This window comes from Papilio xuthus, unplaced genomic scaffold (genome assembly GCF_000836235.2).
Source record: "Papilio xuthus unplaced genomic scaffold, Pxut_1.1 DF825783.1, whole genome shotgun sequence".
NCBI lineage: Eukaryota > Metazoa > Arthropoda > Insecta > Lepidoptera > Papilionidae > Papilio > Papilio xuthus.
This window is the reverse complement of record NW_013532866.1, coordinates 1,765,607-1,777,097: the sequence shown is the minus strand read 5'-3', so window position 1 is coordinate 1,777,097 and position 11,491 is coordinate 1,765,607. Positions and strand designations below refer to the sequence as shown.

General features: G+C 36.3%; 1 protein-coding gene across 1 annotated transcript in view; it reads left to right on the top strand.

The window, feature by feature from the left end:
• The window catches only part of Cbl (E3 ubiquitin-protein ligase CBL), a 72,914-nt gene that overhangs the window by 52,092 nt on the left and 9,331 nt on the right, over positions 1–11,491 (top strand). Inside the window, exons 2-7 of the mRNA XM_013323061.1 lie at positions 7,368–7,514; positions 8,798–8,941; positions 9,616–9,741; positions 10,321–10,436; positions 10,915–11,021; positions 11,100–11,212. Coding sequence (XP_013178515.1) covers positions 7,368–7,514; positions 8,798–8,941; positions 9,616–9,741; positions 10,321–10,436; positions 10,915–11,021; positions 11,100–11,212 — 753 coding nt within the window. The remainder of the gene's footprint in view (positions 1–7,367; positions 7,515–8,797; positions 8,942–9,615; positions 9,742–10,320; positions 10,437–10,914; positions 11,022–11,099; positions 11,213–11,491) is intronic.

Here is an 11,491-nt window from a genome sequence, read left to right as displayed (position 1 = left end):
AACTTGTTTTGCAATGATAAATTTATTTCAACGCCTCTTCATTTATGTGACACTCTTTAAATCTTACTAATATTATAAATGCGAATGTTTGGATGGATGGATGTTTGGCCGAACGTATCTCTATGAAAGTTGGTATAGATGTAAAACATATTCTGAAAGAACACATAGGCTACTAATTAAGTTTTATTCCGCGCGGACGAAGTCGCAGGCGACAGCTAGTGACACATATAGTTCTTGTTACTACAAAGGTACTGAAAAAACGACAAACTATTCGTTGAGACGATTCAAATGAACCCAAACTCGACTTTGTTGTGTAGTTTCATTGCGAAATTAATATCACCTTCCAGCTCCATCATCAGATTAGCACCATGTAGTCATAATATTGCATCGTTATTACACAAGTATGCAAAATTTCAGCTTAATTAGTACCCGGGATATTGATAAAATTAATTTGCAATATTTGATGATAAGTATCGGAACATTTGAAATTAAATTGAATCTTTAAAAATGTAAATAAACTCATTGGCACCACGAACCGCACGTTAAATCCTTAAATGTGTTATAAAAATGTGTTTATAATTAAAAAAAAAACACTTTTACTTAGAAATTTTGTAACGGACTTTGCAACGTTAAAATAAATGGTGCTCCTTTTGAAATCTGTTTACCCGTTGGCTAACCATAGAACACCTTTACAACTTGACGGGAAGATCATTAATAAATCCACTAAGACAGTGAGGCTATAAATTATTTAGATATTTGTAAATTAAATGCACATTTTGTTGTGTAATTTGATTTTAATAAATAGGATATACTGTTTGATTTATTACTCTAAGATAAAATGCTTAGTAATTTATCTTACTATCTTACTAATATTATAAATGCGAATGTTTAGATGGATGGAGATTTGTATGATATCTCAACAGTTCAACGGATCTTGATGAAATTTTGCACAAATGTAGAACATAGTCTAGAAGAACACACTGCTATTACGGCTACTCATTAAGTTTTGTTTAATTTTGTGCAGACGGAGTCGTGGGGCGACAGCTAACTCTAGTTATTTAAATGATTAAACACGTGTAGTGTCAGGTAACGCTTTATATGCAATGTACGACGTAGTATTTCAAAGGAAAGACAAGTGGTGTCAAAAATTTGTCTATTGTAGGTACCAAAGGTGGGTGTAATCTAGAAGTCATGGGATCGATGTCTAATAGCTGAGAATTGGTTTTTAGATCTTCGAATTTCAAATGTACTTTAGCCAATTCGTAAGTCATACAAACTGCATATTTTGCGATTAAATTCCAAGTTGTGTATAAAGTCAGGCAATCGGCATTGAGCCACTGAAATTATACCTTATTTAATTTAATTAGTGCCCATAAATGGGGACGTGACCCGACCGTTATTTTTAAGCTAATTAAATTTTTCTGATTGAATGTACCATTTTGTTCTATTAGTCAAATCTTTTTCAAAATATATCAATATGTCAACCTCCATTCTGTGATTGCCTTCATCTTGGATATAACATGGTGTTCTATATTCTTCTTGTCAAGACTTTTCATTTGATTACCATGGTCGCAACATTTATTTATCAGGCTTTAGTACGATGAAAAAACAGAATCAGCATAAAGGCTATATTCGTATGACAATGTGAACCTTTGTGTCATTTACCTTAAGGTGTGAGAAATAACATACATTCTTGCCACCTGAATGTTGCATAACTGTGGTACTTTGCACCTTTGTCATCGTAGGTAGCAGCCTGATTATAATGTTTATAATTCCGTTCGCTCTTATGCGCCCATTGTTCAAATACTTGCACAAGAATATGTGCGTGTGCGGAGTGTTCGCGGTTTTATAAGAGGAAGCGGATATTGACATTTATTAGGGTCATTTTGTATAAGAATTTGAAGGTTGTAAATAGTCTACTAATACACCCCTAACTTAAGGCTTCGAGCCCCTCGGTGGGGACTTATATCTTCCCTTTCCATGCATCCTCTCATTCGGAAAGTCCACTTCCACTTCTACTTTCCTTATAAGAAAAAGTGTGGGAAGGGAAAGAGGACTAAATTAGGCCTCCGGGACGCACACTCATCAGACGCGGAATTGCTTCCACTTCACGCCTGTCTTCTGTGTGGCCAGTACGTGTAAATATGTTACTCTATCACTGTTATTTAGGTAGTGGAAGCAGGGTAGTAAGGGAATAGTTATAATTTCACAGTCTAATCATATATTATTTAAACACTTGTACGAAATATGTTTCCTTATTATGTTAACAGTCGCAACCTACCCTTATAACCAAACAACAGAATCCAATATGGCGTCGATGTATTGCATGAATTCATAATTAACTTCCTTTTGCAGCGTGACATAGTTTAGATCCAAAGCATGACTAACACTAATGCCAACCCATGCCATTGTTAGAGTTGAATACAACACAAAGTGTAGCCCTCAACATCGTGGTAAAAAAAATCTAGAAGTAAACATAGCCTACGTCACCCGGAGATCAAAAAAATTCCAAACCGCTACGACTTATGGTCCTTTAAGAAGCGAGCGTATCACCATCTCAAAGGCCGGCAACGCATCTGCGGTTCCTCTGGTATTGCTGATGTCCATGGGCGTCGTTGAACACCTCGATGTTCCCGCTGATCGTTTGCCCCCTTCTGTTATAAAAAAAATCAGCGAGATCCATACAGCTGTTCTTGAGATACCTTCAAAAAAACATACATTCGCATTTATTATATTAGTAAGATTATAAACGAGCGTACATACATGTTGCAAAATTTATTTCCTAACCGTACCTCGGTCGAAGACCTCTAGTCGTAAACCTTCCACAATTACAAGTTAGAAATTGCTTGGAACGAACCTATCGCACTTAAGAACCCACTAAGCAACGGTACACATGTATTCACACTCAGAGAATTACGTCTTAACACCTAACTGTCAACGGTATCTTGGTTTAAAATCGATTATATTCAGTACAATGTTTGCCATTTCATTTGAGTTTCCATTGCTGAAGTATCTTCATAAAACGCTATGTCTGACAATGGAAACCCACATTATCAGACAGATTTCTCAACGTTAACACTGACCAATTTACTTCAACGATAAGTAGAGTCTGCTACATTGAAGTTGTGCCGGAGTTTACCCGGAATAAACTGATTTGCGGACAGACGGATAATGAAAATCAGCAACGCACTACGTCCTCGAAATATTTTTTTTTCAATATCACATACAGTCACTCTAATATTATTAATTGTATATAAGTTGACAGCTTGCTGATTCCTTATTGGGATAGTATTGTGCGTAATAAAGACAACGGTGTTGTGATTAAGCTACTTGCATACAAAATCAATTTCAGTGGAACGACATCTATAGCGTCACCGTCCGCGCGGTGTTAAAAAAAAACTTTATTAGTACCCAATGTGTTCTTCTAGACCAGTCTTTCCCAAAGTGGGCGATAACGCCCCCTTGTGGGTGCTGTAGGTCTCAAGTTGCGGGTTATAGTAAAAGTTTAGTTTACAATTCTCCGTTAATATACATATATAGGTCACAATAATTAATTAATTTAATTTGAAGTTATATTGGTTTTTAAATATGTTAAAATAGGGGGGCGCTAAAAAAATGAGTTTGGGAACCACTGTTCTAGACTATGGTCTACGTCTATGCCAAATTTCAGCGAGATCCATGCAGCCGCTCTTGAGATACTTTTACACATCCATCCATCCATCCAAACATACGCATTTATAATATTAGTGAGATTGTTTGAATGTATTACCACAATCGTATGTTTAAACGCATTTAGCTTCGGAAGTTGTTTAACAGACTGCTTCCTGTTTCCGCACGTGTATTCAAACCCTTGTTAATACAATTAATGCTCTATTATTCCTAATATAGGGTTGAAAATGCCTTAATTGCATATGGGTAGAATCATTCAACCGATAACACAAATACGACAGCATCCTAAATCGCTTTAGGGTTGACACTTTTTAAAATTGATGTCCGATTTTTTTTCAGTTTTTTTTTTAAGATTTATTCTGTTGAAGTTACAAAAATATATCGAATGTTAAGATATACTTATTAAGTTTTTTTAAGATACTATGACTTTTCAGCCATCCGTTACTTGATTTGTGAACTTTTAGGAATAGGCAAAGAGACAATTTTATAACATATACATAACAATATACTTAGTTGAATGCTTAAACACAACGAAATCTTTGTTATTTGTGTATTTTATTTCGCTTACCGTGGGTTTCTGATACCAAAATCTCTGTATAAAACATATCGTCATCATTATCATTGACAAAATAGAGATAATATGTTTTAAACGAGGATTTTTGTGTCAGAAACCCACGGTTAGTATTATTTCCAATTCACAAGTATTATTCTATTCTATTGGAATATAAGTTTCAACCCTACATCCTTCCCAGAACTTAAACACGTGTCACAATACAATAGAATCTTGTAAATCAAATGACACACTTCGTCTTTATTACCTTCTAATTGGAGTGATATTATTAATGTAGTTTAAGTTATGTTATGTCTTCGTTCAAGATCTCTTTAACTTCAGTTACCCAGACAAATGGAATTAGTTGTCAATCTAACAAAGTTTAATTGCGAATTCGTTATGAATGCTGTTAACAAGATGGATAGCAAAATCATATAACATTCATCGTAGAATTTAATAAAATATACGTCATTTTGTATATAGTTATTCAAACTTAATAGAAGTTCGCATTTTGCATGCTGTCCTTTTTCTCAGTTGTTCAACCTGTCACCTATGCAGACGAGTCCAAATTAAGTTTGAATCTTGTTATACATCAGTATAGTCTGACAAAGTTATCTGAACCGGTGGCACTGACCTCTCTAAATGGACTGGCTAATGATCTAAAATTTTGTGCCTATTTGAATTTTCTTCATTTTTGCGCTGAAGGAAGGTGGTGTGGATTTGAAGTGATAACATAGACAGGTTTAACTGTCAACAGACGCGTTTTAGTCTGTACGGCCTGGTGGGCATAAGTTAAACTAAATTATGACAGCTCACTACCGCTCCCATGTCAATGGCAAAAATAGTGTCAAAAGATATTTGTTGTATTGTAGCTACTTTTTTACTAGAGTTTACGTGAATTGGAAGTAATTCGTTTTGTCTGATGAGCGTGCATGTCGGAGGTCTAATCCTAAACCCCATTTCCCTTCTCACACTTTTCTCGTAAAGAAACGATGGGAAAGGGAAGTGGATATGACGTAGGATGACTCCGTCCGTTAAAGGTAGGCAACGCATCTGCAGTTACGGATGTCTATGGGTAGTGGTCTCTTCGCTATTTCTGCGAATCAAGGTTCTAATTTTTTTTTTACAGATATGACCGCGATTGTAGCGCCATTTACCGGTCCAAATAATCTTGTCTCAGTATACGCTAATTAAATAGCAGAATACACTAAAGGCCACTTCATGCCCTCGCCAGTTCATGTCCACAAAATAAACATGTATTGACACTAATTAACCGTACGCTTTAATTAATTTGCAAACGTCCAATTAATTTGGGTGCGGGCTTGTTTTTTCAAAGAGGATGATAAAATGCTTCCCAATTAATGCCTTTTAAATTACTGTAGAGCGGTGTTACAATCATCAGCTCACTATACGTCCCCACCGAGGGGCTTGGAGTCTACGCTAAGTTTGGGGTGACTAGGCCATAGTCAATCACGTCCCAGTGCGGGTTGACTTCACACGTATATTTGAATTTCTTCTTAAGAACTTCAGAAATATGTAATTACAATGTTATGATAAATTAGTGAACAAATATCATTAGCAAATTCACTTCATATTCGGAGTTATCTATCTAGACTTGTTAGCTAACAAATTTTGGGCTACACTTTTTTTGCTTGAAGTAGATATGAAAACAAGTTGTCCGCGACTCCGTCCGCATTTCCCCTTATTAGTAGACTATATGTTCATCAGACTGTGTTCAAAATCTGTGTCTTTCAACGAGATACATGCAGTCGTTTTGCGGAATACCTTTGAACATTCGCATTTATAATATTAGTATGTTTGTTTTAAAAGTCTAATTTCTCAGACTAGAGTGTTATCTTCTTACTAATATTATAAATGCGAATGCTTAGATGGATGGATGGATGTATGTTCGAATATATTTCCAGAACGGCTGAACGAATCGATATTAAATTTGGCATACATATAGAACATAGTCTGGGAGAACACATAGGCTACTAGTTGCTTTTTATTCCGCGCGGACGGAGTCGCAGGCGACAGCTAGTTTGGTTTATAAAATATATCTGATATTCCAATCGTAAATATCTCTGATAGTAGCGGCTTTAGTAAAACAATCGTCAGTTAAATCCGGATATCCTTTAACGAATCTTATCGTATCGTATTAGTATCGTGTCGTATCGTATCATATCCGATTTTATCTCGAGTGCAGCTATATCCGTTGTGTGGTATACTTATACGTACTGGGAAAAGTTTTGACATGTTCACTTTGATAAATATAATGTTTATTATAGTATAACAAAATAGATATTTAAAAAAAATTATAAATGCACTAAAAATTGCTAGTTAACTTCAAATGTTGGCTTAAAATCGAACCTTATAATCTTTACTTCTTACTTATTAATGCGAATGATTAGATAGATGAATGTTTGAAGGTGTCACTAGAAGAGCCAACGGATTGGAATTTGACAAGGAATAGAACATAGTTTGGAAGAACACTAAGGCTATTAATTTTTTTTTTTTTTTAATTTGAGTTGCGGGCAACCGCTAGTATTAGACAGATGATAAAATCAGGTACAAAAGATTTAGTACAAAATGCGATGATACGTCTTACATCAAAACACGAATAATCTGTTTTTGTCTTAAGAGATTTTTTGTAACTTGTAACTCGACAAGCGAACTTGCGACTGTACTTTTAGATTGAAATTCATTTTCTTTTAGAAGTTGTCATATTTGACTTCTCTCTCGCTGGCCTGCGAAGAAACTGCGTAGAACGCAATGATATATACAACGGGACGTAAAGAGATGTAGGGAAGGGGTTGCTGCGCTGCGCTCAGATCAACCCGAGTACTACTCCTTCTTATTAAGATTATCTTACCTTTATTACCTATGCCATGTTAACCTTTTGGTCCTTAACACGTTAAACACCATAGTAGATATAGAAAAAAACGTTTTGCTGTAAATAGATGCGTAATGTCGAATCTTCAAAATATATCTAGTTTAGGGTTCAATCAGAAGCTGGGTTCCAAAGATATTATAAAATAACTTCATGAGATCACACGGGCCCTACAAGGGGCTGAAATGAACGCAGGTTTCGCGTTTAGCATGTTATAATGTGTTCTATTGGTCTAACAATTTTCTTTATAATTTTCAGTACGTTGGTGCCGTGGAAACATTTCCGTGAGGAGTTGAACAACGTGCACCCGATATCCTCGGGCCTGGAGACGATGGCGCTCAAGACAACGATAGACTTGACTTGCAATGATTTCATATCTAACTTTGAGTTTGATGTATTTACAAGGTAAGATACTATTTTTATTTTATAACAGAAGGGGGCAAACATACAGCGGTAACACCGAGGTGTTCAACGACGCCCAAGGACATGAGCAATACCAGAGGAACCGCTGATGCGTTGCCGGCCTTTGAGATTAAACAATTCTAAAAAACTTCTCCACTTCAACTTAATACCTTTATATCATGTTTATAAAAGCTTTGAAATTTCTCTTGTTATTTTTATAATTTATTTGTTGAATAATTAGTGCCCGCGACTTAATAAATAGCCTATGTATTCTTCCATACCATATATGTTCAATAAAAATAAAATAAAACACAACAGCATAAAAATATAGAAAAGCAAATGACTAGAAACTATGTTCTATATCTAATGCCAAATTTCCTCGAGATCCATGCAGCTGTTCTGGAGAAACCTTCTAACATTTAATTCATCCAAACATTCGCATTTATATTATTAGTTAGGTTGATTTTGCTAATTCTTAAAGTTTGTTTACTGTGGAAAAATGGTCAAAAACATATTTTTTTAAGATTAATTTAAATAAGTCCAACACTAGTTTTTATATTAAAAAAATATGTTGGTAATATATTTTTATATGAGTGTTTCGACAGTGTAAGCCTACTGTAAGACATTAGCTATCAACAAAGTGGACACTAAAAGCAATTGCCCCCTCAAGTGCCGTCTTGTTAACTTATGTCCCTTCGATAAAGTGCCTCGACCACTTAAGATACGATGCCTTGTAATTGATCTATTAAATAAATTTACCATGTGTACACTTCTATTACCTACTTAAGTCTTCATTTTCCTATTACTTTGAATCTATGAATTTTACAATATAAATATTAATTTTATCTTTCATTACTGAAACTACATAATTCTAACATATTAAATTGTTTATCTTTTTTATTATTAGATGGCAAACGATCGAGTGGTCAACTAGGTTCGCTGTAATAGCGAAGTGACCGCTGCTCATATACGTGCGCGATTACAGATGCGTTGCCTACCTTTAATCGACAGAGGAGATGACGCACCGAAAGATAATAATTCCCCTTCCTTTGCGTCCTCTCCTCCGTCAAATACACTTCGCCTTTTCATCATTTCCTTACAAGAGAAGGTCGAGAAGGGAAAGAGGACTAAAATTAGGCTTCCAGGACCAAATGTTTATTCATGCATACAATTTAAAACACTCTTTGTTTTCCTTTCGTTAGATCTTCCTTCTCATTCTTGTAACGAAAACCCATATATGACATGACCTTGAAAGTTTTTTAGTTATTGATTTACTAAAATTCCAGGTTATTCCAGCCTTGGAGCACGTTGTTACGGAACTGGCAGCTGTTAGCGGTCACCCATCCAGGATATGTAGCGTTCCTGACATACGACGAGGTTAAGGCTCGCCTACAAAAATATATTCACAAGACTGGCAGTTATGTGTTCAGGTAAGTTTTTTCTTAGTATTATATGTTTGATTTTATGTATCCTGCGAGTATGTGTCTGTGAAGAAATCTAGAGAAGCAAAAAATTCGTTTTATTTTATCTTATATATAAAATTCTCGTGTCACAATTTTCGTTCCCATACTCCTCCGAAACGGCTTGACCGATTCTCATGAAATTTTGTGAGCATATTGAGTAGGTCTGAGAATCGGCCAACATCTATTTTTAATCCCGCGCGGCCGGAGTCGCGGGCGACAGCTAGTATTGTTGTAAAGAATCTTGTTATGTAGAAATTGTGAGATTAACCAGCGGTCGTATGCGACTTTGTCAGCGCAGAATAGAAACGCTAAGTTGGAGTAACTTAGCGTTTCTATTCTGCGTACATAATACCACCCATAATACCATCCACAACAAAGGCGGATTTGCGGATAGACAGACAAAAATTGAGTGGAGACCACAGGTCGGCAAACGTAGTGTAGGACGTCCTCAGACTCGGTAGAGCGATGATCTTCGCAGGGCAGTTGGCAAGAGCTGGATGAGAGTGGCTGAGGATCGTGCTCAGCGGCGTGCCATGGGAGAGGCTTATGTCCAGCAGTGGACAGTTCCAAATTCGCGTTTTTACAATATATAACTTTGTAAGTTTCGTTAGTGGAAACTTACCTTTATGATTCTTTTGCAGATTGTCGTGTACCCGTTTAGGACAATGGGCAATAGGATATGTGACGGCAGACGGTGAGATTTTGCAGACCATACCACAGAACAAGAGTCTAGTGCAGGCCCTACTTGATGGATATAGAGAGGGATTGTGAGTTTAATTTCCGCAACTTTTTATTTTTTTCTAAAGATTTGTTTGCTTAATTTGCCATTTACTGTATATTTCCGAAGCAACGCAATGAGGGGAAATCACGGATCTCTATATATAGATAGGCGATTGCTTGAAAATGACAGCTTTTGCTTCGTTCCGATTTGAACGCGCCTATTAATGTTACATGAAAGTTAATTTTATTTGTATTATTAGTTCAAATCCACATCACCGCAACAAACCGCTACCATCAGCGCCAAAATGGCGAAAATCAAATGGGCACAAAATACAGCCAGTCCATTTTTAGAGGGCAGTTGAGGAAATGTACAGTCTGAACTGATGGCGGTGTTACACTTAAGATATATTCGTTTGAACGTCTTTTACACCGTCAAACTTTTAATGTAACAATAACGCATTAAACACTATATAACAGTCAAGTTTCGTTTTTTTTTCTAATGATGTGTCTATTTTTAATAGCATTCTATTTCAAGGTTATGTTTAAATTCGTTAAGTTGGAAGAAAATACATGAATATTGACAATTGAAGTCAAAAATGATGTTACTATAGTGGTTTTTGTTACAGTTACTTGTACCCGGATGGTCGGGATGTGAACCCGGACCTGAGCAGTGCTATCATATCCCCAGCGGAGGATCACATCACGGTCACACAGGAACAATACGAATTGTATTGTGAAATGGGTATGTATTCTGAACTCACTTAGAATTACTGTAAGGAAGAAAAATCCGACACTGTGCCGGTGTATTGCAACAACTAGCCTTACTAAAATGTCAACGTTTATCTGCCCTCACTAATCATTTTGACACTTTGTAACGAAAGCGCGCCATTCGCGTCAAAGGATTCTGACTAATAATGTCTAAAATTACATTGAATTTTTTATATCATTAGGTGGCAACCGAACTAACAGAAACCTGGAATCGCCCAAAATAGCAACTAGTGCCCATGGACATTCGCAATCACAGATGCATTGCCTACCTTTAATCGACGAAAGCAAAGGAAGATAATATTTCCATTCCCAATGCGTCCCCTCCTCCGTCAAACTTCCCCTTCCCATCTATCTAAACTATCACTGTTAAAAATTTTACTGGTATTTTTTCTGTGTCATTTTTACATACTATCTTAAACACCTCGTTCATTCTCTGTCCTAATTTTTTTCAGGCAGCACATTCCAACTGTGTAAGATATGTGCGGAGAACGACAAGGATATCAGGATAGAGCCGTGTGGTCACCTGCTGTGTACGCCGTGTCTCACCGCCTGGCAGATCGTGAGTTAAAAATATCTAGACTCTACCCTGCCTAAAATATTGTCTTAGCATCTTGTCTTAACAGCGTTTTATTCCTAGGACTCGGAAGGTCAAGGATGTCCGTTCTGTCGTGCGGAAATAAAAGGCACCGAGCAAGTGGTGGTCGACGCCTTCGTGCCCCCGAGACCACCAAATACAACATCTGAAGCTAAGTAAGTATTACTAATATTATAGAGGCTAATGTTTGGATGTATAATAATGTTTGGATGTGTAATGTATGTTACACTATTATCCTATTTGTAAATGGTGCACCGCGAATTTACATGACTGTACTTATTATGTGGTCATAACTTTAGAATCTGATTGCCCTGACTTTTGTATTAATATACTAGCTTTTGCCCTAGACTCTGTCCGCTCGTATTAATAAAAAAATTTGATTAGTAGTCAATGTGTTCCTCCAGACTATGTTCTATATCTAGTGTTCAAGAGAA